We start from the raw sequence: 27331 nt of genomic DNA, 5'->3' as shown, positions 1-27331 counted from the left end.
TTGTGACCAGTTCTGCCTGAGCTTCAGCCAGAGACAAATTGGAGCCAAAAGAAAAATGAGAAATATTAAGCTGTTGCTGGTGCAATAGTCAGTGGGAGGAATAGTGACTTTGGTATGCCATACTGACAATACATTTTAAATATTTGATGTGTTCTTTGATGCTTTTTTTGCTCACTTTTCTTTCAGCTTCCACCCTCCCTTCATTTCTAACTCTCTTTCAATCTTCTCCCTTTCTGTTCAGTTTAACTTGCGACCCCTTGATTGTTTTCTCTCTTTCTTTTGCTCCCCTCATCTCAGTCCATCTCTTTCGGTCACAGGCCTTGTTTTGTTTCATTAAATTTTGTAATATTGGTTGCTTTGCTCTTGTAGATGTTACCATGCATTCCTAGTGCATATGAATGGCCTTTCCTGCTTTATCAAAAGCCAGCTGGGTTAAAATTTGAACGTTCACCATTTGAAATGTGTTTACGTTAAGCGTAAAGCACCCAAATTCATTAAAAGTACAGCCTCAGTGGTTCAGGTATATGGTAGCTTTGTGGTTAAGTAACTGAATTAGTATCTGGTCCTTCGATATGAGCTTGAATTCCAGGGTGGTTAGGAGACTTAAACTGACATAATTTAAAGTAAATCTGGTATAAGAAACTTTTAAACCTCATATTAACATCCAGACAAATGCGACTAGCAAGAAAGCACCTTGGTTGGTGTGGACGAGTTAGGGTGAAAGACCTGTTTCCATGCTGTACAATTTCATGATTCTATGAGTTTGGAAGCCATAAAACTATTGGATTTTTGTAAAAAGCTGTCTGCCTCTCTAATATTCATCAGTGAAAGAAACCCATTGTCCACACCCAGTCTGGCTAAATATAATTCCAGACCAAAAAATGTCTTAACCCCTCTTCAGTGGCAAATAGGAATGAACAATGTATAATGTCTATATCCCATGAACAAATAAATTTTTAAGAAGGCCGTAATTTTTTTACTTTGACATACGTCACTTGCAACGGGAGCTGCGGAGGAATGCATTTCAGCAAAAATGTCCCAAGGCACTTCATAGAAGTGATTATCAACATATTGAATTTGGCACTGAGCCACATAAAGAAGTATTGAGACAGGTAATCAAAAGCTTTGTGAAAGAGATTTTAAGGAACGACATAAAGAATGAGAGGCAGAGGACGGGAAAGGTTTAGCCAGAGAAATCCAAAGCTGAGGATCTTGGCAGCTGAATGCAGAGCTGCCAGTAATGGAGTGAAGAAAATTGGGGCTGTTCCAAGCTTGACACCTCAACATTATCTTTTGTCACCAGAATTTCTTTCCTTTCTTGGATTTAGCTCTTCATTGTAATTTGTCAGTTTAAAAAGAACCTTAAACGCTTTTCTACTCTGCTCGCTTCTTCATGAGATTTACAGGACGGGATGCACATTGAGTGTTGTACTTGTGACCTGCTGTTCAGAGTTCCATGCAGATTATTGTGATTCAAAGTCTTGCTATGAGTTGCAATTTATTCTAGCCCACGCACACAGCAGGGATTTCAGTCTGCTCTTAATGCAGTGTGGTGCTTGGCTGCTTTGTTCACCAGGGTCTGCATCTTCCATACGGTTTACAGTAAGCCATTCCAATTCACTACTAAAGAACTACACGTGCAGCCACCGCTTGGCATCTATAATCTAGGGATGAATGGTGGCCCAAACCCATCGTCAGAGATTTCAAGCAATGTAATTCTGTGTCTATACAATTCAAGCCTATTCCTTTTGAGATAGAAAATATGCCAAAGTCAACCATAGTTGTGATTTACTGTGACTAAAACTTTAAAATATTACTTTTCCTATACCTGACAATGCCACACCTCCTTACATTGCTATTGGAAAAAACTGAGTTGCAGATTTCCTAGTGAAATTGATTGCACATTAGCACTTCCACATTTTGATTGTTTGAGGCCTCATCATCCATCCACCATAGAAGGGACTAAATCAACAAGGTACCCACCAATGGGTCTAATATTAGACACAACATTTGCTCAGAACAAGTGCTGGATATACCAAGTGAACTGTTCTCTTGAAGAAACCTGTTGACGAGCAGCAGATTATAGAATGATCATGACAGATCATTGTTCAAACGAAGCACTATTGCCTCGATATTGGGATTCAGACTTAGTTGAGGTGCTAAACAGGTCCTGCTGACCAATTGCCTCCCCCTCCCAAAATCGTGAAATTGGGAACATTTATCTCTAAAATTCAGTGGGGTGCTGATTCCTGCATTAAGGCACAACTTGAGTGGTTCCTGATACCAACTGCCTGCAGAGCCTGCTGCTGCCGTGTCTTTACCATGAGGATTCATGGGAATTTTAAAGAACTCTCCACACAATAGAGCAGCATTAAAGCTTGCCATGGAGTTGAGGGAAAACAGAAAGGAGGGAAGACATAAGCATTTAGTATACGTGACCACAACCCTCTCCACCCACACCCATTAGTCTTTAACGCTAGTTCAAGTCGTGTGCATCATGTGGCCGCAAGACACTGTGCAGTACGAGCTCTTCACTCTCCAGAAATCTAAGTGGGTTTCTTTGCTGTACATATGCAATATACGCAGTAAGACGCAAAAATGATGCACAGATTGCAGTCCATTTAAAAACTAAGGCCGGCATATGCAGAAAGCTACTCACCAATGCCTTAGTGTGGACCCATCAGTTCACATCTCTCAGGCAACTTGCTGCAGGGTTTGCATCTCATTTAACTGAGAGTTAAAAACATAGGTTGCATATTATTGTTCCAATTTATGACAGGCTGAGATTAGATGTGGCATAATGGGTCCAATTTCCAGGCTTTTATTTTTGAGAAGTGCAACCTTGTATCAAGTACTTAGTAGCTTCCATTTGTAAACTCACTGGCCAGGACAATGGCATTGTGCCGCAACTCATGTCCAAACCCATCGCCGTTGGAAGAATTATTTGCCAGGATTCTGGTTCCAAATTGTTGTCCAATGACATTGTCTGCAAAGTGCATCTCTCTGGGTATCCAATGAGGAAGAAAGATTCAATTTGCCTGTGATTTATCATGCAGTGTGCTTTGCAGACTGAATCAGAAGAAACAACCACTTCAACAAGATCCAGGCAAATGACTTGGCCTCCCTAACATTCATCTGCATGAATGGAGGGGATGGTGCGGTTGTGTGTGTGGGTGGGGGGTGGGGTGGGAGAAATTGTATTCCTTATTTCAATTGTCCCTTTCCAAGGCATGCCAAAACTAAATGTGGGCCTTTCTACAAGGCTAAATTGACTAATAGTTTTTCTACAGGAAGATTGATCTCATTTTAAAGTTTGCACTAAATCCTGTTAAAGTGAAAGGATACCTGGTAAATTACCTGGCTGTTGGGAAAGAAATACATCTGGAATTGGACTTGGTTTATTATTGTTACATGTACTGAAGTGCAGTGAAAAACTTGTCTTGCATGCAGTTCATTTAGATCAAATCATTACACAGTGCATTGAGGTGGTAAGAGGTAAAACAATAATATAGAATAAATTGTAACAGCTACAGAGAAAGTGCAGGTAGACAATAAGGTGCAAGGTCATAAAGAGGTAGATTGTGAGGTTAAGAGTCCTTATCGTACCAGGGAACTGTTCAATAACCTTGTAACAGCGGGATAGAAGCTGTTTAGTGGGAACGATGAAGTGGAGCTTTGATTCCTCAGTCAGACTGGTCAATCCATGTTCTCCCCTCCTGTCGCCCATTGTATTGCTCATTGAATAAGTTTATCTGGCATTGTGTCATGGCTGGAGCTTCCCATTCCTTTGGCTCCTCTTCGTGTCTTTGCTTCCTTTTGGCTACAGTTTGGTCATGCCTGATGGATCATGCTCTCCATGGAGATAAGAGCTAGTTGTTTTAAAATTCTTGTCTACCAATTTAAGTTTTTCCTTTTATCGTCCAGTTTTGTTGGTGGGGTAGCACTATTGTGAAGTGCGATTAAATTTCAAAGTAAAGTAAAATGACAGCTTGCATCAAATGTGCTCTGAGGCCCTTGTGTGAATACATTGGATATATAAGGGCTGATTTTATACTATCAAAGTTTATGCTTGCTGCACCATGAGCTTTAAAGTGAATTTAAGGCTTTAAAAAATGTATGCTTTTCCGAAATAAAACCAAAAAATATTAGAAAGACTCAGGAGGTCAGGTAGCATCTGTGGAGAGAGGAACAAACTTGATGCTCTAGGGCCATGACCTCTGCTCTTACAAAGCTTTGTTATACGTGATTAGTTAAATACCTCTCTATGCTGACATTTATTGTAGTGTCATTGAGCTTGGCTATTGTATGGCAGGTTGCTGAGCCCAGTAACACATCTTGCTTCACTTCAGGTTTTCAAGGATGAAGTGATGTGATTGATTTTCTTAGTTCCTCTAATCTAAGCTTTTTTTTTACAGCCTTTCATACTTCAGAAGTGAGCAGCAGTTATCACAATGTTTTATGAATATCTGAAGCTGAGTGGTGCTGGCACTGGAGAAAAGGACTCCTTTTATTTTGGTATCTGATATTGGCATTCAGAACTCCAAGGTCAAACAGGATGTGGTGACCTGCAGAGCTGTAACTGTGGCTAGTTATGTTCATGTTAGACATATGTTTATTTTATCCCTGTCCATTCATAGGACACCAAACTCATCTTTCTTTACCATAGGGGGTATAATTGCATTTAAAACAGGTGAAGACTAAAAATACTTAAGAGTTGTCATTTACTTTTGCACCTGAATCTCAGTGGATTAGTGATTAATACAGTTAATTCAAGTTTATTTTCTCCATCTTCATTAAATAGATGGGTGACAAAAAGACCTCCTTAACTTTAATTACTAGGATAGAGGTTTAATTACTAGGATTGGCTCTAGGATGCCAATCCTGCTGATTTCTGTTATGCCGTCTAATTGTGATAAAACAAGCTCAGTGTCCTCTTCATTCAATTTGAGACCAGGAGATCACATTGTGAACACTGAATTCTGTGAACAACTTCAGTGACCATAATGTGGGATCCTCGACATTGGAGAAACCAAATGCAGATTGGGTAATCACTTTGCAGAGCACTTGTGTTCAGCCTGCAGGAGTGACCCTGAGCTTCTGGTTACTTGCCACTGTAATTCACGATCCCAGTCCCACTCTAACCATTCTGTCTGTGGCCTCCTGCACTATTATAATGAGGCTTAATGCAAGCTTGGGGAACAATGCTTATGGGCATGTTTACAGCCTTCTGCACTCAATATTGAATTCTCTAACTTTAGATAACTTACACTTTTTTTTTCTGTCTGTATCAGAACTGGCCATTTCTGCGTATCATCCATATGTGATCTTGGCTCAGTTTTTCTCTTTCCATATGTGTAGTCTGTTTCATTTGAGGGCTTTCATTTAAATGGTCAGATGGGAGAATATACTCCCTTTGGCAGACGTTTCACAGTCCCAGGATATGATTTTAAAGTGGAGAGCAAAAGATACATGGGTGTTGTGAGGAGAAGCATTATTCCGCATCGTGGTAAAGATATGGGAATTTGCTACCTGCAAGAGTTGTGGGAGCAGTCAATTTGCATGGTTACAGAGAAAGAGCAGAGCTATGGGATGGAATAGATTGGTATGTAGGGAGCTGGCATAGAATCAATGGGCTGAATGGCTTCCTTCAGCTCCTTAATAATGTTATGATTCTAAGAAGGTCATTTTGAATGAAACTAATGGTCTCTATTGACCTATTCTTTTTTCCAGCTGTTCTCAGAGACGTCCTTTCCAGACAAACATTTAATCAGTAAAAATGTCGTATGGGGCTGTTGACGGTAGCAGCTTCAGTGGACGGAATCCGTTTGGAGGCCCTTCCAGACAAGGATATCAACCTTTAGGTAAGGCTTACTGCTTGATAACCTTCCTAGAATGTTTCATGGACCCTTTTCTGGTTGACAATCAGACCACTAATTTAGAATGCATTTACTGCTTGTGCACAGTGTCTGAAATACTGGCAAGGTTGTCATTTCTTCTGCAATCAGAATATTCTGTCCATTCAACCTTGAAGCAAGTTCAAAGCTGAACTGCCCTACATCGGACACACTGACTTTGCCAGGGAGCATTACATCAGAGAAATATCACTGCTTTTCTCACATTAATTGTTCCTGCTTAAGGTTGCACTTTTATATTTAAAAGGATTGTTCTTGCACAATTCTTATTTACATCTTGGATCCAGATTTATTTCATAATATTTAGATAAGAGTTTATTTTACGTGCTTTCAGTAAAATGCAAAAGCAACCTTGTTTTCAGCATTAGTTTACTCTGCTGAAAAAGAGCAAGCACTGCAGGAGGTATCTTCCCAAGATCAGCCAAGGATTGCAGAAGTGGCAGTGGTGAATGTGAACATGAATCACAAAGTCACAACCTCTTGGTCCTCTCTGGCTATGGATTGGTTTAGTGTTTACTGCTTAATGCAGGCAGGCAGGTTCTGTTTGCTGATGTAAATGTCCCATGTTTGGCTGTCAGGCACCCTCTGCAACTAGAAATGAAATTCACAATCTAGAAGAGGTATGGCAATGAAATGGTGGACAGAGATACCATTGTATTGAATCCTGCAAATCAAAACGAGGCAAGTTTCAGGTATGACCACATATTTAAGTGCAAAGTTCTTGGGAAGAATGGATGATTGTGGTTCTCAAACTTATGGCCACGAGAGCTTTTCCTCATCTTGCTGAGGTCTGTTATGCACTGAGAATGATTGATTGATCCACAACATACAACAAATCCAATAATAATGACATAATAACATACAACAAATCCACCATCATGAAGTGCTTTGAGAGGTTGGTCATGGCACGCATCAACTCCAGCCTACCAGACAACCTGGACCCATTGCAATTCGCCTATCGCCGAAACAGGTCTACAGCGGATGCCATCTCCCTGGCCCTTCACTCAGCTCTGGAGCATCTGGACAGTAAGGACACTTACATTAGACTATTGTTTATTGACCACAGCTCTGCCTTCAATACAATAATACCAAGCAAGCTTGTCACCAAACTCCGAGACCTAGGACTCAACATCTCCCTCTGTAACTGGATCCTTGACTTCCTAACAAACAGACCGCAATGAGGATAGGCAGCAATTCATCCGGCATGGTTATTCTCAACACTGGTGCACCTCAAGGCTGCGTCCTCAGCCCTCTACTCTACTCCCTATACACTCGTGACTGTGTGGCCAGATTATGCTCTAACTCCATCTACAAGTTTGCAGATGATACCACCGTTGTAGGCCATATCTCAAACAGTGATGAGTCGGAGTACAGGAAGGAGATAGAGAGCTTAGTGGAATGGTGTCATGACGTCAACCTTTCCCTTAATGTCAACAAAGCTAAAAAGCTGGTCATTGACTTCAAGAAAGGGGGCGGTGTACATGCACCTGTCTACATCAGTGGTGCTGAGGTCGAGAGGATTGACAGCCTCAAGTTCCTGGGAGTGAACATCACCAACAACCTGTCCTGGACAAACCACGTGGATGCCATGGCCAAGAAAGCTCACCAGCGCCTCTACTTCCTCAGGAGGCTAAAGAAATTTGGTTTGTCCCTTTTGACTCTCACCAACTTTTACCGATGTACCATAGAAAGCATCCTATCAGGATGTATCACGGCTTGGTATGGCAACTGCTCTGCCCAAGACCGCAAGAAGCTGCAGAGAGTTGTGGACGCAGCCCAGTGCATTACGGACACCAGTCTCCCCTCCTTGGACTCTGCCTTTACCTCTCATTGTCTTGGTGTAGCAGCCAACATAATCAAAGACCCCACCCACCTGGGACATCCTCTCTTCTCTCCTCTTCCATCGAGTAGAAGATAGAGGAGCCTGAGGGCACGTACCACCAGACTTAAGGACAGCTTCTACCCCACAGTGATAAGACTATTGAACAGTTCCCTTATACAATGAGATGGACTATGACCTCATGACCCCACGATCTACCTTGTTGTGACCTTGCACCTTATTGCACTGCACTTTCTCTGTAGCTGTGACACTTTACTCTGTACTGTTAATGTTTTTACCTGTACTACATCAATGCACTCTGTACTAACTCAATGTAACTGCACTGTGTAATGAATTGACCTGTAAGATCGGTTTGTAAGACAAGCTTTTCACTGTACCTCGGTACAAATAAGTGTTGAAGCAATAAGAAAATAGAGCAAGAGTAGGCCACTCAGTCCCTCAAGCCTGCCCCACCATTCTGTATTACCATGGCTGATCTACCCAAGGCCTCATCTCATCTTCTGTGCTAGTTCTCTATTCCCTGACCTTGAAAACATTATCTACTTACTCTTTAAGTACGCATTGTGATCGAATCTTCACAACCCTGTGTATTAGAGAATTCCAGAGATTCACCACCCTCTGTGTCTACTCGGATGGCAGAAACTGAAACCCAGAGTATATGAGAGATGCTAAAATAGGACAGTTAAATAGAAGTTAGGGTATGAACTTAAAGACACTAATAGCACAGGAATATGGCAAATATGACACCAGAGTCACAGGCCACCCTACCATCAGTTACTGAAGGTGAAATCCCTGAACCCAGGAGTACTGGTGCTGCCATCCTAACTTTAAGGTAAAGCTTATTGAATGATAATCTACATTTACAGTACCATGGGTAAAATGGAAGCAGTGCTTCATGTTTGAAGCTGTTCAAGTTATTGCTTTGGCCAAAGGGCTGCTGAGTACCTGATGAAAAGATGGACTGATATTTGTGCTGTCGTTGAGATTCATGGGAACTGGCAGAAGGACCTTGAAATTTACCTGGACTTTCAAAAAAATTAATATGCGTCTTGGATCTTGACAACTTTTGGAAAGTCAAATGAGGATTCTGTTTTGAAGTCTGTTCCTGGGCAAACCGAAGCAGCAATAATAGTGGTGGAGGATGAATTCATGCGGTGTACAAGAGGTGGTTTTCAAGATCAGTCTGATAAAGGACTAATTGGGGAATAGGCTATATCAGAACTAGTATTATGTAATGAATAAAGGTTAATTGATGACCTCATAGTTAAGGGGCCTTCAGGGAACAGTGATCATAATATGATAAAAACATTGTATAAAAGTTGAAAGTAATTTTGAAACCAGGTTTAAATCTGAATATGGAGGCATGGGGTGCACTTTGGCTATGGTAGACTGGGACATTAGATTAAAAGGTATGCTGTAAACAAGAAATAGCAAACCTTTAAAGAGCTGTTGCGCAGTTTACAAGTAGTATACATCCACTTAAGGCAAAAAAAAATCCCCACAGGAAAAGTGATCCAGCAATGATTTTAGAGAAGTTGAAGATAGTATTAGATCAAAGGGAAGGGCACATAATGTTGTCAAAAAAGCAGGAAGCTGAAGATTGGGAACATTTCAGAACATAGCTGTAGCGGGTGGGGTGGGGTGGTGGTGGAACCAATGCATTGCCAAGGAAAGATTTAGCAGAGTACAATAATGGGCTAGAGTCAATGATGAAATTAGCATTGGTAAAAAGATTGGCATTAGAGAAATGAATAGGACTGAAAGGCAATAACTCCTTGGGACCTGATGACTTGTCTAGGCAGTAGTCCTAAGGAGATGGTGAATGTACCAGTTGTTATCTTCCAAAATTCCATATATTAAAGAAAGGTTCCCATAGATTGGAAGTAGCAAATATAATTTCACCATTTAAGATAGGAAGGAGAGAGAAGACAGGGAACTATTAGCCAATCAGAAGCAGAAAAATGCTGGTATCTATTATTAAAGAAGTGTTAACGATGATAATAGCATTGGTCAGAGTCAACGTGGATTTGTGAAAGGAGAATCATGTTTGATATATTTGAATTTTGGAGATTTTTTTGAGTTATCATGAGCAATATAGATGTGGGAAAAATAGTTGACATAATGTGGAGATACAAGAGACTGCAAATGCTGGAATCTGGAGCAACAAACTCCAGATGTAATGTATTTGGACTTGCAGAAACCCTTTGATAAAGTGCTGCACAAAAGATTTTTAAACAGAATGAAAGCACAAAACATGGAGGTAATTTACCAGAGTGGATTGAATGTTGGTTAACAGACAGAAAACAGAGTAAAAATAAGCTGGTCGTTTTCAGTTTGGAGGTCTCTGACTCATGGAGTGCCACAGGAATTAGTGCCGAGATCAGTGTTATTCACAATCTGAAACAATGATTTGGCAGGGGGTGTCAAATATAACATATCCATGTTTTGTAATGATGCAAATCTTGCTGAGGATGCAAAGAGTCTTCGGGGGATAGAAAAAGGCTAAGTGAATTGATGAGAACATGGCAGATAGGAGAAATGTGAGAGCACCCACTTTGGTAGAAAAAAGGCAGAGTATTCTTTTTAAATAGTGAGATATCGGGAAATGTTAATATTCAAAAGGACCAAAGTGTTCTTAAACATGAATCAATAGAAAACAGGTAGAGGAAGATAAACAGTATGCCAGACTTCATCACAAGATGATTTGCGTACAAAAGTAGAGATTCTTGCTCCAATTACATAGGAACCTTATTTAGGGCAAGCATGTCTTATGAGGAGAAGTGAAGCAGACTCCTGAATTTTGAAGAAAGAAAAGTAATCTCATTGAAACAAACAAAATCCTTATGGGGCTTGACAGGTTGATACAGGGATACTGTCTTTTTTCTAATTTGGGGTGTTTAGAAATAAGAGGTTGGGCATTCAGGACAGATGAGAAGAAATTTTTTCACCAGAGGCTTGTAAATCTGTGGAATATCTGCCCATGAAGTCTGTGGGGCTCAGTTGCTGAGCGTATTTCAAGGTAGAATGATGTATTTCTAAGGGATCAAGAGATGTAGGGTTAGTGCAGGAAAGTGGCACTGAGGTACACAATCAGCCATGATCTTATTGAATAGAGGAGCAGTTATGAGGGGGCAAATGGCCTACTCCTGCATATTCTGTGCCCATTTTCCAGCTTGCGATCCACTGTGTTGAGATGAATATTTGCCATTCTAATTTAACTCATTTCTTCTTGTAACACCCTACCTCTCTGTCACCTTCTTTTGTGCCTGATAATCTGCATTTTCCTTGTTTCTCCTGAAAACCGACTTGACTGCTTGACTCTTTCCATTATGTTCAGTACATGGATACTGTCTCTGAACCATGGTGATCAGAAGCAGGTCAGAGACACTCTATGGTTCTATCTTGGACTATTTTTGAATTGTACTCCATTGATTTGGCAAAGCCGCTCAGCATTCTGTTCACTTTATTGATTGCTGCTGCACTGTGACAAGAACTGTGGAATATATAATCACTTCTTAATCTCCTTTAGACTTTTTTCAACCATTTCATAGAACATAGAGCATAGAACATTACAGCACAGTACAGGCCCTTCGGCCCACGATGTTGTGCTGACATTGTATCCTGCTCTAAGATCTATCTAACCCTTCCCTCCCATAGAGCCTCCATTTTTCTATCATTCATGTGGCTATCTAAGAGTCTCTTAAATCTCCCTAATGTATCTGCCTCCACCACTTCTGCTGGCAGTGTGTTCCACACACCCACCACTCTGTCATCTTGCCTCTGACATCCCCCCCCATATCTTGCTCCAATCACCTTAAAATTATGTCCACTCATGTGAGCCATTTTCACCCTGGGAAAAAGTCTCTGACTGTCCACTTGATCTCTGCCTCTTATCATCTTGTACACCTCTATCAAGTCACCTCTCATCCTTCTTCGCTCCAAAGAGAAAAGCCCTAGCTTGCTCAACCTTTCGGTCTTTTTAATTGAGTGTACCTTGTATTCTTTTCTTCCATGAGTAGCAGCTGCCTAAATTTCACACAACTGTATGAGAGTTCAACTGCCACGATTCTGTTTGAATCTTAGCTTGATGGCCCCTAAAGTCAAAGCACAATTTGTCTTCCCCTTTCGTGACAATTTCTTGTTTTTATGTCTTCTACAAGGAACTTACTCTCCCTTGAACTTTTTGGAAGTGTACATTCATTGGGTCTTGTAACTTCCCAAAGTTCTTCAACTGCTTGATTTGAACACTGATTCCAAAGTCAGGGTTGTGAATGCAAGAATTCTTGTTTTTGAGTCCTGCTCAATCGCTATGTGCTTGAGTGTTTTCCTTAAACTTCGAAATGACTTACTTTGACTTGTTTCCTAAATCTTGGTTGTAATCTCTGACTGTGCCTCGAGGGATCTTAGTAATCAAAACAAGTGCAATGCTTTGTGTATTTAATTGTTGACGATTGCTTCCATTTGTTTCAGATCATAATGATGAAGTATCGGTAAAATGTGTTTCAGTTTTATTTTGAAGTAGAAACAATTTGAATACGTTTTTATCTTGAAAACCCTTTCAGCATCTAATATTGTGTTTCACAGGCAAGCATATACTTCGATGTATCATCATTGATGAAGTAATCATTTCTAGGTTCGAGTACAATCTGCTGAGAGCCAGATGGTCAGCTTCAGCTTGGGGGTGTCCTGTAAAGGAGATAAATTACCATTTATTATTTTTGTGTCACAGAATTCTTAGATAATCACTTCTAAGTTCCTTGTTTATAATACAATATAAAAATACAGAATACTGGAAGCATTTAATAGGTCAGACAATATCAGTAGAGAGAGGAACTAAATTAATATTTCTAGTTAATAATCTTTCATTAATTTTTCTCTTGCTAAGTTAATACCAAAGTTGTTTGTCCAGCTCTCCTAAGGTCTGAGTGGACCATCGTTGAACATTTGTGAGAAGTACCCATGTTTAAATTTACAAGGGTTCTGATAATCAAAACTAGAAAACTGCAGATGCTAGAATTCTGAAATCAAAATGGAAAATGCTGGGAACGCTCGGCAAGTCAAGCAGCATCTGTGGTAATCTGGTAATCAAACTGGGTGTCCACTCCAAATCTTTATAGCAAAGATCTTTGGTGAGGGTATCACCATGCTTGGCTGTGTTATCTTCCGCATCTCACTGTGTGGTGGCACAATGGTGCAACCATAGAGCTGCTGCCTCACAGCTCCAGTGACCTGGGTTCAATCCTGACCTTGGGTGCTATGTTTTCCTTGTGACTGTGTGGATTTCCTCCAGCTGCTCTAGTTTTCTCCCACATTCCAAAGATGTGTGAGGTCAGTGGACCACTGTAATTTGACCCTAATGTGTGGGTGAGTGACAGAATCATGATGGGACTATCAGGAGAAGAGGCTATGGAGAAAATTAGTGCGGATTGCAATTACTGTGTGAGCCAGTGTAGACTGGGCCGAAATGACCCCATTCTATGTCGTAAGAAAAGATGGAAATATGGTGTGGCCTGGGCTCATACCTGAAGAATGGATGGTTTGTTGATCTAGCAGTTAGCTGATGATGCTCTTAGAATCATTCTAAAGTCTGAGTCAAATTTTTTTGGAAGGGTCGTGGGGAAGGAGTGGAGGAGAACATTTGAACAGGCAGTTGTTCAAATCAATTTCTTTTTATTGGAGACCTTTTAAAAAAAAATTGACTTATTTAGTCTGTATCAAATGGGCAGTGTTTTATTGACTCAGCTGACAGACCAACTTAATGCCATGCAGTCGTGTTATTTCTGTTCCTTGCTGATTCAAAGTCAAGGTCATGTGTTTGGATTTCACAGCCCTTTGCAAAAAAGGATATTAAATGTTCTAATACACTTGTTCACCGTTGTTGAGCCTGTAAGTTGATCTCTCCAAAGGGGCTGCGCTAATGTGAATCTCAGCGACTTTCCATCAACATTAGAGGCAGCATCCAGGGTTGTAAATTAACCACTACTTTCCCAGCCCAGATCAACACAACCTATTGCTTGTTTTCTATTTCAATTATTGATCATTTACTGTGGGATATTCATAATTTTTATCTCAAATTATAAAAGATTTGGAAACGTTTTATTTTTGGAATTTCAGTCTGTGATCTGCCTTCACTCAGAAGAGTAGATTCACCTTCATTACTAAAGGGTCTTACAGCAGAGCAGGGAGCCATTGGGAGCCGCTGTTACTCTGATGCTGTTTGCTCGACTGATCCAAAAATGAATCTCACAGGCAACTTCTCCGTATGAACGTTCTGCTTCAATTGTTTACTTATCTTCCCTCGGAGAATGGAGTGGTCTGTACTTCAACTGTTTGCTTGCATGAAATGTCACTCATCAATAAAAGCATGATTGCAAAATGTCATTTTGGGGTCCATTTCCACGATCACAAAAAATGGTTCATTGAACAATTTTGCAAAAGATACCTTCTAATATAAACTTGTATAATCTACAGCAGAAAATTATTCAGTACTCTGTTTTAGTGTCTTGAATCTATTTGAATGCAAGATAAGAGCTAGACAATGCGTGCCAGATCTTTCACTTATTTATCAGTGAGGAGTAATCCTCTGCTATGTCCTATTTCTTGGTTTAGGCAAATAAATTGGTTTGACCAAACAGTATTGCTTAGAAATGTTAGACTGCTGATACAACAGGGTAACAAAATCTCTTTCAGTCATGAGACCTGCTGCAGGTAACTTGTTTTGTGTCAGGATTTTGGTGGATAAGGAGGGTGATGGAGACCAACAGTCTGTGCTGTGGTCAGGGTTGAGTTATGAAGGTCGGGGGGGAAGAAAGATTTGGCCTCCGCTGTGGTAAGGTTAGAGGATGAAGTATGGGCATCCAAATCTTGGTGTGGGATTGGGAACAGCATTGAGCTAATTGGGGATGTTGGGTGGAGATCAGGACCTCTATCCTCTGCCATCAGCTACCATTGGGGTTGGGTGGATTTGAGAGGCCTCGGAACTGGAAGGATAGATTAGGGTATCGGAGAAATCAAAGGGTTGGGAAAGGGTCACCGGCAAGATCAGGGAATGCAGTTTTGGTGTGCTGGACAGAAGGATGCAAGGCACAAGGGGCCCCAGCATAATGTTTTGTTGGTAAGACTTAGTTGTCCTGGAAGTGGCCAATGATGATCAACCCCCAGGGCAACAGATTCTGTTCTCCCACAGTGCTTTGAAAGAGTGTGCACATTATCCTTGTGCCATTAAGGAACATGCCAGGGAAGCAAGGATGGCCTTCATTGAGTTCCACTCAAAGAAAAAAAAATGCTTAATTTTCCATTATAAAATGCTGAAAAAAATCCCTGCTTGTGCTATGAATATGGTGGTGAGCTGCCACCTTGCACCACTGCTTTCTGTTTGGTGAAGGTATTTGAGTAATGCTGTTGGGGAGGGAGTTCCAGGATCTAGGATCTGGCAAAGTTGCAGGAACAGCGATATGTTTCCAAGTCAGAATGCAGGTTGTGCAGTTCCCGTGTGCTTGTTGTTTTTGTGGGTAGAGTTTGCTAGTTCAGGGAGGTGCCCTTGGGGTTGCCTTGGTGAATAACTGCAGCTCATTTTGCGGATGGTAGACATAGCAGCAACAGTGCACACTTAAAACATGGAGAGAGAAATTGCATTTGTATAGCCCCTTTCATGACTCTGAAATGCCCCAAAACACTTTAAAATCTATACTTTTAAGGAGTAGTGACTCTGTGATGCAAGGAAAACAACAGTCAATTATGCTCAGCAAGATCCGACAAGCAATGAGAATTTAACTGGATAATCAGTTTCAGTAATGTTGGCTGGGGGGATAAATATTGACAAGGGCGCTGGAGGACTTTTTGCGCTCTACAAAGTTGGCTTCACAGGGCATGTGGTACCTTATTTTATCACTTCAACTGAAAAATGGCACAAATCCTACAGAGCACGTCCATTGGTATGGCACTGAAGTATCAATCTAGATTTTGATTAGAAATCTCTGGAATTTGATCTTGAATTCGGAGCCCATACTGAACTGTCATGAACAACACTGAGAGCACATGATATTAATATTTTCTGTTGATATTAGCCGTGGCTCAACATTTTGAGAGAAAGAGTAGGTGCCTGGAACACATTGCCAGGGATGGTGGTGGAAGCAGACACGATAGTGGCGTTTAAGAGGCATTTAGGCAGGCATGTGAACATTCAGGGAATGGAGGGATATGGATCATGTGCAGGCAGATGGGATTAGTTTAATTTGGCATCATGGTCAGTATAGACATCGTGAGATGAAGGCCTGTCCCGTGCTTTACTGTTCTATGTCTGTGTTCTATGTTTTTAGTATCTATGACTCTGTGACTCTATATACTAAGTAGTATAGTTTTAACTTGTGAAGAGCTGACGATATGAACATTCAAACATCAAAAGGAAAAAGTAGCAACGATTAATTGATGAAAATGATTATTTAGGGAGTGATGAAAATTTTGGATAAAAACTTCCTCTCCCTGTTCCTCAGTGGTGCACAGAGGCTAAACCCATGGGATAAAGCCGTTTGCATGATGTGTGCTGTTAGGTGCTGCCGGTCTCTTTGTTCATGTTGTGAGGAACGCAAGTAGCCTGAACTTTATTTTCTTTTAAGAAGAAAGTGGAATGGCAGCCAGAAAGGTATGGAAATTTGAATCTATCATGGTTTGTGACAGGAAAATGGGTGAACATTTGATAAAAGGAAATAACTTGTATGGAGAATGGCCAGTAGAGTGGGATTAAGTGGGGAGCTCAGTCAGTCAGAAAGCCTGCAAAGTTGTGATGGACAGAATGACCTCCCTTATGATTTAAATGTGACATACTTCCAGACTTATTCATAAGTTCTACATGAAAGACGTAATTCAAACACAATTGTAAGCATACAGAATATAATACTATTGAATACATTTGACCTCCACATTACAGCAGATCAGGTAATGGAAATCTGCCCTCACAGAATTCACAAATCACTACCAAAATATCTGGGATACGGAATAAAAAAATCCCTTCTTAAAAACTTACGTGAAAAAATACTTTTTTAACTCTCATTTCTTGATGCATGAGCAGATGACGTTGCTTCGCGTTATGGAAGATCACAATGCGGATTGTTTTCTAGGAATGCGACCCTCCTGTAATGTGGAGGCCGTTTGTATGAAAACTCAACAAAAAAATTGGAAACAAAGTATTTTTTTTCCAACCTGATGAAATTGTTGACACTCTTCATAAATAGTGCCAACTTTGAAATTGCATACTGCCTATTTACTCTCATTAATAGCAGAAGTGGGGTGTAGCAGGCCAACACGTGCTTGTGGGATCATCACAGGAAAGTTTAAAAATGCCCAAAGTTCAAGACATTAAAGTGCTAGTGAATAGATCAGATGTTTGGATGGAGTTTTCCTTCATGTGGTCTGCCATCGTCAACCATTCAAAGAAATCAGTTTAACCTGGATCTGGGGTTTAGTTAGAGGAAGGGGTGGGGCAGTAGTCAGTGGAGGTCAGGGTCTAGAGGGTTGGGCAGTGATCCTGATCAGAAGCTAAGGGAATGTGGGATGTTTGGGACAAAAGATCAAGAGGTGATGTGGGAATGGAATATCAGGGGGAGAGCTAGGGGTGGAAGAGTAGTGGGACGGTTAGGTCAGGAGGAGGATCTGGGAGTGACTGGGGGATGGGGGCAGCAGGGATGATTGACAGTGCAGCCAGGGGTGTGAGATCAGTCAGTGTGCTGGGAGAGGAGAATGTAGGAGGGGCGGGTGATGGGGGTGGGAGATCGGAAGATCTGTTAGTTTGCTGGGAGAAGGGGAATAGGGCTAAATGAGGAGAGCAGTAGCTGGGGGGGAGTTGTGGATGGGGCGGAGAGCAGTAGTTGGTGGAGGTCAGGAGTTTAGACAGAAGGATCAGGTGGGAGATTGGGGCATTATGGTGGAGATCAATGGAAGGATGGAGACCTTGGACTGATATCGATTGTCGTTGGGTGTGCTCAGGTGGCACATCTGTGGGAGTGGGTTTGTGGACTGGTGGTAGTTTCTTGGTTGGTGGGTTTTAGTGTGATGGCTGTGTGCCTGCATGTGTGATCAAAATTCCCAGATACCTATGTCTGGGCACTTCTGTGCATGAAGGGAAAATCTGGAAAGCAGACGCAGTCTTTTGGAACTAGCAATGAGGGTTTGACTTTTCTTTTAAAATTGACTTGAGTAGCACACAATTGCCCATCGTGGAAGCTTGAAACACTGGTGGTAGGTTGAATATTAAACAGAGGTGGAAGAATTAGTGCATACACCCTCACAGCTTCTAATCTATGTTAATGAGTTGGATGCAGAAAAGTAGCCATAAATTTGCTGAGGATACAAAAGTGTGGATAGCATTGAGAATGAAGATGCAGCTAAAAACTGCAAAAGAATATGGAACAGTTGAGCAATTGGCAAAAGCAAGGCAAATGAATTATAGCATTAATAAATTTTAAGCTATACTTCAGAAATTGAAAAAGTGTAGGACATAAATATATAATGAATAGAACTGAATTAGCACAAAGATACTTAAAAAAAAGATAGTACTCATACTGCATGGCAGTTTGATTTAGAACTATAATAGAATGCTTGGATATATAGGCAGAATAGTAGCATAAAGCTAACAAAACTTATTACCATGTCTTAACGAAGTTCTGCTCAGAATACAGCAGTTTTTCAGTTTTGGTCAAAACATGGCAAAGAAGATATGTTTGTCTTGGTCAGTGTATTAAACCAATGAAGCAAAATAAAATGTCACAGCACTATCGAAATACAATTGGATGAGGTAATGGGAATATTAGGCTGGAGAATTAGACCATTTGTCTCGGTGTCTCTGTGCCTGTCCTAGAATCCTATTAAACCAATCTATTCTAATATTTATGTCAGTATGGCACAGCTGGCAGCAGTGCTTTGAGTCAGAAGGTTGTAGCAGAAAGTTCTATGCCGGCTTCAGCACATTATCAGGGAACCCATTGTTTATGGCCCCTGCCATAAATCTATTGCTTAGACATTGATTCTAACCCCTATTCTGTCTGATATCTGAGGCTGAACCAAACTCTTTGTAACCTTGGTATTCTGTTTGACTTTGAGCTGAGCTTTAGACTTGGGCCCTCTTGATCACCAAAACCAGGACCTTCAATGAAATACTATGGTTTATCTTTGGCCATAACTCCACCCTTCAGCTCACTAGTGATGCCATATCTTCCTTCAGAGACCAGGTGCAAAGCTCATGAACTCCTTCCCCAAATCTCACCATCTTTCTATCCCCTCCTCCTTTGAGGCACTTCTTTACCCAAACCTTTGGTCGTCCCTACCATATCTCCTATGTGCCTCAGGCTTGAATTGTATTTGAAAGTACTCGTTTGAAGTGCTTTGGGATATTTTGTTATATTAAAGGCACCATATATATTAGCAATATTAAAGAGATACTGTATTGTTCATTCTTCAATAGTGCTCAATGTTTTTACGTGCCATTTCCTACTCAGTCTTACCAAACGGATCATCTTGGCCATGCTAATTTGCTATGTTTCTGTCCAACATACAAGAGTGACTGCTAAAGGTACTTCATTCAAGAAGACATATTCAGGACGTGGAATGGAGCAATGCACACATCTTTTGCAGGGACAACATACTTCTAATTTCCTTCTATTTGTAGAGATAAAATTTGTTGACTAGTGTGATCACTCCTTCACACAACTCTTAATGTCCCTTTTAATAGCAAAGCATTTATTCACCCTTGTATCACTTGTTCCCCACGACATGTCCTTATCTTCATTCCTAGACCAAGTGGTGCAGCTTGGGATGTATTTGGTGCATGACCTTTTTGGTAGTTCATCATTAAAATTGGTGGAACAATATCATGTGAGGAATTTGGGGTTGGCTGCTGTCCTTGGAATGGCACCTCATCCAAGCACCTTTCAGAGAGAAATGGGAAATGAAAAAATCTTCAGACTAATTCAGTATTATTCTCTGAATAACAATCAAAATAAATCTTAACACTGATAATAATGAGTGTATTTTGCACTTTATCTCCATGTGGTTACTGTTTGTGGTTTGCTAATAATCCTATGGAAAGTATTATATGTCAGGATTCACTGAAGAGAAGTGAGAAATATTGTTTGGATGGTATTGAGTACAATATGTGGTGGCAGATTTGGAGGGGTCTTACCAACAGAAAGCACTTAACGCTGATGAGTTCTGCAATATTAAATAGTGAAAGATTAGCACGACTCAGCCTGTTGTCAGGAAACGTCAACTATTTGATCCATCAGAACATTTGAGCAATTGCTATTTTTAAGACAAGAAGCCATTCCTTCCCAAGGCTGGGAGAATTAAGAAATAAATGTTTAAAAATGTTGGTCTGCTGAAACATTTAATGGTGTCATTATTGTCAAGCTCATTAAAAAATTATATTTATCATCTTTATGTTGTGCAAATGTTCAATTTCATGGGAAGAAGATAGATGCACAGGAGAAGGAGATGGGATTAGTGCCATCACTGTTGTATCTATCCATTGCTTACTGGACTGTATGATGCTAATATTACTCAAAATACATCCTATGTATTTTCACAGGTTATCAGTTGCCATTTACCACATTTGTACCATTCTGGTTTTGAATGAGACCTATAAATTATAAATATTAACTTTCTGAGCAACAGAGATTGATTGGCAGACATTAATAGTTATCACAAAGGCACCTCTGCTAAAAATTAAAGATAACTTTCTATGAAGAGTTTAAAGGGCAATTAACAAAATTCAATAACGGTGAGAAATACAGGGTGGTGGGGGCAATAATGAAAAGACATTCAGAACTGATGGGGAAGTGATTAAAATCATCCAACTTGTGATGAGGTATCTTCATCTCTTCCTTTACTACAAGTTGCCTGACTATTTTGCAAGTAAATACTGATATTCATCGTTCATTTTTTGTCACTTATGGAGAAAACCTTCCTCAGCATAAATGAGAATTTCTTCGATTTTTCTTTGGCAGTTCTTAATGCTCACCTGAAGAATTAAAAAGCTTTTCTCAACAACTGATCAATGGTTCAAACCTTGCTGAATGAAGTCCACAGTTTCTACCTCAGCCATTTACATTTCAGTGTCTTGGACTTCAATGCGTATCTTCAATATTTTTAATTACTTCTAGGTTTTTAATTAACTTTATATAGTTTAATGATTTTTATTTACTTTCAATTTTAATAATTTTTAAATGTTTCCTGATGTCAGAGTTGTTTTAAAATGGTTAAAATTCTTGACATCTGTGTAATAGCTCTGCTTTCTATCAAAGCCTTTCGGGGGGTGTTAAGGGGACAAGGCCTGTGCATTGCGATGCTGAGTCATGTTGACTTTACCACCTCACCCCGGGGGGTGGAGGGCAGGTGAGATTGGCTGTGGTTGGTGTAGGTATACAGAGGCCCTCAGCCAGTCTTGTCCAGGGTTACACAAATTGTACATGGATTCTTTGAGGGCAAATATAATAATAGCTTTTTACTAGTCCACCATATCAAAAATAGACTCATTTGTTTTCATTTCAAGGGAGATCTGGGTATGAAATACCACCTCCAGATACACTGCAGTTTCTTGAGGCTGTACATCATGTAACACCTGCCTACGGCTAGATCCCTTAGGTACAAACCTCTTAATCAGGAATTTGATTAGTCTTCACTGTTAAAGACCAACTTGAGGAATTTGTTTCATATGTCATCTCCTGGGCATCCATATGAGATCAAATCTTAATTAGAATAAATAGGAATTTCTCTAGTAAAATGGAAACTAAATTGCTTCAAAATGAGCTCCATTGTTGACAAACTTCATTATTAATTAGGGATGATGGTTTTATGTAAATTTTTCAGAAGTTTGACTGGGCCGCTGATCTAAGCCAAGATTTTTTTTGACAGCATTGCAAGAATCCTATCAGGCAGATGCAACATATCTCACACCCAGCACCCTCTAACCATTTAATTTCCTGACGAGAAAGCTTTCTTTAAAGCTGTAAATCTTCTCACAAATTCTGAAATGTTTTTCGATCTTCATATCTCTGCTTTCCAGCCCTAATTTGCTGTCACTCCTATTATCCCATTTTTGACCATGAGCAAATGAGCATTACCCCTCTCTCAAGTCTGTTACTGCAACAGCTGTTCGTAACTGCATACCACAGCAGTGACAGACTTGAGATTCAATGGTGATGCTCTTTAACGAGCTGCTTTACAGGAAAATTAGATTACATAGAAATTGTCCAGTAAACGGATCCAGCTAAGGAAATAAGAAAGATGTATCTCATTATGGAAGTTATTCTTGTGTGTTAATGAGTCCTGCCAGACCCAACCAGGTGTTGGGATTGTATTTGTTTGGCATTTAGCAAATTACTATTTAATCATCTCTTTCTCTTGGTGCATTTTTATTCTTGTGAGGTATAATGTTTTTTTCTTAAATGCTATGTCCAAGCTAGTATCGTCTTGAATTATAATTTTAAGAAATTGGTTGGAGCTTTCAATGAAATTTGAAATGCAATCCACTCATAAACCAAAAATACCCCCAAAACTGGTGATGTATTGAATACAGTCTTTCAGCATTCACTTCTAACTGTCGGTTTGATGGTGCAAGAACTGCATTTGGCAGTGCAACAACAGAGTGACAACTAAATCAAGTACATAATAACTTGTGGTGAAGAGCTCAATGCAGCAACCATTACATCAGGCTGGTGGCAGTGTGAGACAATTATTTAATACTTAAATGAAAAGAAGATTAATGCTCACTGTTATACTAGTGCCCTCATGCTGTTATATTTAGGCTTCAGCCTTTGTATTTACTGAAAGCTTTTTAATTTTCTATTTATACGTTTATCATCAAACCTGAGTCAGGTGCAGCCATAATGTTTCTGGCAGCGAGAAGTGCTTGACAGGTGTTATCACTCTATTTGCAATTTTGTAGAAATTTACCGAGAACACTTCTGGGGCATTATGTAGTTTTGGTCCCTTTTTCAAAAAAATGTCCATAGTTGCCTTAGAGGGAGTGCAATAAGTCAGAATCAGTTTTATTATCACTGACTTCGATGATGTGAAATTTGTTGTTTTGGGGCCGCAGTACAGTGCAAAGACATAAAATTCCTATAAATTACAAAAATAAATAAATGCAAAAAAAAGGAATAATGAAGTATTGTTCATGGATTCATGGACTGTTCAGAAATCTGATGGTGGAGGAGCAGAAGCAGTTTCTGATTCATTGAGTGTGGGTCTTCAGGCTCTTGTACCTCCTCCCTCATGGTAGTGATGAGAAGAGGGCATTCCTGGATGGTGAGGGTTTGTAGTGATGGATGCCGCCTTCTTGACGCACTGCTTCTTGAAGATGTCCTTGATGGTGGGCAGGGTTGTGCTGTGATTGGTTCCTAGGATGGCAAGTTTGCTGTATGAGTAAAGATTGAGTAGATGAGGCTTATATTCTATAGAGTTTAGGAAAATGAGGGGTGATCTCATTGAAGCTTCCAAAATTCTTACATGGCTCAACTAGTTGGATGCAGGGAGGATATTTCTGGCTGCAGAGTATAGAATGCGGCTTCACATTCATAGGTTTAAGGGGTAAGCCATTTGGAACTGAGATGAGAAGAAAATGGTAAATTAAAGAAAAACAATTGCAGATGCTGGAAATCTGAAATAAATGTAGAACACGGTAGAATCACTCAGCAGCTCAGGCATCACCTGTGGAAAGATTTGTGGCTTCTCTTTCCACATATGCTGCCTCACCCACTGAGTATTTGCTGCATTTTTTGTTTTTTTATATGAGGAGCAATGTCTCCACTCCGGGTGGTGAATCTTTGGAATACTCTGTCATAGTTGCTGCAGAGACCTGGTCATTAATTTCATTCAAAATAAAGATCAATAGATTTTTGGATATATGGGGAATCAAGAGGGGTGGGATAGTGAGGAAAATGATGTTGAGCCAGAAGAGTAGCTTGATCCTGATGAGTTGCAGGACAAGCTGGAAGGGCCCAATAGTCTACTGCTGCTCCTAATTCTTACGGTCTCGTCTTTGACACTAGTGTCCGCTGACTTCCATTGATTATTTTATCTTCCATTAATTTGAACCGCAGTACAAATGTTCAGGTCTAAATTCTTTAGACTAAACAGCTCATTTTCTGATTGCAGAATTTGGAAAGTGTTTGCGACAGACCATGAGCGAGATGGCTTTAGAGATGCTATAAGCTCCAAAATTTATGCTGTATCTCTATATCAGATATGAAAGGTTTTATTTTCCTTTTACAACCAAAACTACATCCAAACTGGAATAAATGAGTTTTGTCAAATCACAAACCTTGAATCTTGGCTAGTGAGAGGCACAGTAGGCAGCCTGTGTATTTCCCTTTCTGGAAGGAAAATGAGCAAAGTTAAGCCTCTCCAAATCGTTCAAGCAATGAAATTGAAAGCTGAAATGTGTGCAGGAATGTCAAGCAGATCATCTTTCTGGTGGCAAAGGGCAAACTAAAAGCAAACTACAAGGAGTAAAATGTAAAAAGATTCCATTTAACGTAAAAAAGATAAAATGGTTAAAGGGTAGAAGTAATTTGGATGATGATCAGATTTATTATCACTGTCTTGAATGATGTGGATTTTTTTGATTTGAGGCAGCAGTACAACAAGACATAAAATGACTATAAATTACAAAAATAACGCAATAGTGCAAACAAAAGGAATAACGAGGTAGTGTTCATGGACCATTCAGAAATCTGATGGCTGAGGGGAAGAAGCTGTTCCTGAATCATTGAGTGTGGGTCCTCAGGCTCTTGTACCTCCTCCCTGATGGTTGAACAAAGAATTCTGAATAACATTGTATCTTGAACCCAAGTCATTGAGATGGTTTTGCAATTACTGACAGAATATTGTGGCTGTTGTTGCACATTGTGAGTCATTCATGTGGAAATGAGTGAAGAATACTGACAAGGATGGACCAGGGCTTGATTCCTGACCCCTCCCAAAACGTAAGTGTATTGTATAGTTGCATTAGCATGATTTGGCTCCTGTGCCTGTCTACAAATGCAGCTGTGATTATATTTAGGACAGCACAATGGTGCAGTTCATAAAGACTCTGCCTCACAGCTCCAACGACCTGGGTTCAGTCCTGACCTCTGGTGCTGTCTGTGTGGAGTTTGCATGTTCTTCCTGTAACAACCAAGTTTCCTCCGGCTGTTCTGGTTTCCTCCTACATCTCAAAAAGCATGTAGGTTGGTAGGTTAATTGGGCACTCTAAATTGCACATAGAGTGAGTGGTAAAATCTGGCTGGGGGTAGTTTTGTGGGGGCAGTTGATAGTAATGTGGGGTGGATAAATGGGCTAGGATAGGACTCGTAAAATTTGATGGTCGGTGTGGACTCGGGTTGAATGGCATGTTTCCATGCTATATCTCTCTCAAACTTAATGACTTACAAAGGAGTTTATTGGCTGTGAAGTACTTTAGGGACATCCTGAAAATGTGGAAGATGCCTGATAAATTAAAAAGAATGCTTTCCTACTTTACTGATGAATTAACTGGTCTGGAAAAAAATGTCTCCAAATTATTAATGGCTTTGTGGTACTGTGTACTTCACTCAAATGACTGCAGCAGTTAAAAAAAAGTGTCTCATCACTACCTTCTCAAGGGTGATTTGCAATGGACAATAAATTCTGGCCTTGCCAGCAATGCCTGTTATATAAGTAAAACTTTCAAAGGTAGTCATAAAGAGGGAGGGCACAGAAATAGGCCCTTCAACCCACTATGTTTGCACTGATCATCAACCATCCATTTTTACACTCATCCTATACTAACCCATTTTAATCTCCCCACATCCCATCAACTCCTCAGATACTGGAAGATAGCCAGTCAGTTAAATAAACAAAAGACATGACTAACCAAAATAATTTACAGGGAGACATTCCTCCCTTTTTTGCTGCATGCCTGCCACACAGAGACAGGCAGACAGCTTCTACAGAGAGGGAAGAATTCATGGAAGCTTCTCCCTAAACATTTTTGCAGTATATACTGTTGACCCTATTACCGCTCTGGGGTGTCAACTGACATGTGGAACAAAGAGACTCTTGAGTACAACTTAAATCTTTATTAGCACTCAAACTACTTAAGCAGGCAAATGTACCACTGATTTCTCATAACTTCACGTTTGATTTACTGTTTTAACATAATTTCTCATATTAAATCACAAGACTCACGGACCTGTGTGAGATGAACTGGCCAGGCTTACTCTGACTGGGGTGGTAGTCTTCCACGAGTTCTGAACTCAGGGCCCTACTTTTTGCGATAGTTGTTCCCAGGTTATTGCTCCCAATGTCTCTGACAGCCTTTTTTTTGGCACAATTTTTCTTCTAATCTTCTTAAGGCTTTCTTTCTTCTTACCTCTGCCCAGGATCCTCACAACTCTCAAGGTATTCATTCAAGCTGTCATTCGTTCAAGGACTGGACAACAAGACACCTGTTTCCTTTTCTCTTTTGCCATCTTAAATTTAGACTTGGACCCCAATCAAGGTTGATTATTCTTAACGACTGATGTTCCAGGATCGGGTAAAGGAAGCACATCTGCTTTCGTATCAATCCAGAGAGTTCTTTAATTGTAAGCATGCCTGTTTGTGCTTTGCAATTCACCTGACTGTCCCTTCCACAGGATGGCAGTTCCCAGACACCTTTCCTTATCTGCTTGTTCTGTAGTCAGGAGTCAGCTCACAGAGCTGTGTCAGCACCACTCAGTCGCATCGATATTGACCAGGTGTTGATCATGTGACCTTACTTCACCCTTTCTTTGTTCTGTGGTTCCCAGCATATCTGTCTCAGTCTCTCTCCCTCCCTGTGTGTGTCTCTCTCTCTCTCTCCCCCTCTCCCTCCCTCCCCCTCCTCTGTCTGTCTGTCTCTCCCTCCCCCTCCTCTCTGTCTGTCTCTCCCTCTCATTCCTCTCTCTCTATACCTCTCTCTCTCTCTACTTCTCTTCCCCCCCACACCCCCACCCCCACCTCTCTCGCTAGCTGTCAGAGTGTCCTCCCAGAGCCCGTTGGAATACTCAACATCCTATCTTTGGCTACAATATAGAGAGCATTTGTTCACGTACAACAGTCCTTAACATTACATGCCGAATATTACATGAGCCAAATGTTTTTTTTAAACTTTATTTATACAGCACGGTAACAGGCCCTTCCGGCCCAAGGAGCCCACGCCACCCAATTACACCCATGTTAACCTAGGAATCCGTACGTCTTTGGAATGTGGGAGGAAACCAGAGCACCCGGAGGAAATCCACACAGTCACGGGGAGAGCGTACAAACTCCTTACAGACAGCGGCGGGAATTGTTCTGAATGTATAAAAGACGGTGCTGCACCGTGAGCACTAGCTAGCCATACTCTGTAATCTGATCCAGCACTATGAGAACATCTGTGCTTATTGCATCTGGGTGTGGGCACATTGACCGACGTTGCCAAGCACAGTGGAGCAGCTAGTAGAGCTGCTGCTTCACAGCTCCAGCGACCTGTGTTCAATCCTGACCCCTGCTGTTGTCTGTGTGCAGTTTGCATGTTCTTGCTGAAAAACAGACACGAGATTCTGCA

General features: G+C 40.6%; 1 protein-coding gene across 4 annotated transcripts in view; it reads left to right on the top strand.

The window, feature by feature from the left end:
• Window positions 1–27331, top strand: part of tsnare1 (T-SNARE Domain Containing 1) — a 650834-nt gene that overhangs the window by 112309 nt on the left and 511194 nt on the right. For all 4 annotated transcript variants that reach the window (XM_052023541.1, XM_052023540.1, XM_052023538.1 and 1 more), the window contains exon 2: window positions 5731–5861. In XM_052023541.1, coding sequence (XP_051879501.1) covers window positions 5777–5861 — 85 coding nt within the window. In that variant the 5' untranslated portion in view covers window positions 5731–5776. The remainder of the gene's footprint in view (window positions 1–5730; window positions 5862–27331) is intronic.

The sequence above is a fragment of the Pristis pectinata genome, chromosome 9 (genome assembly GCF_009764475.1).
Source record: "Pristis pectinata isolate sPriPec2 chromosome 9, sPriPec2.1.pri, whole genome shotgun sequence".
NCBI lineage: Eukaryota > Metazoa > Chordata > Chondrichthyes > Rhinopristiformes > Pristidae > Pristis > Pristis pectinata.
Note: the sequence above shows the minus strand (reverse complement) of the source record. Positions and strands in the feature narration are given on the sequence as shown.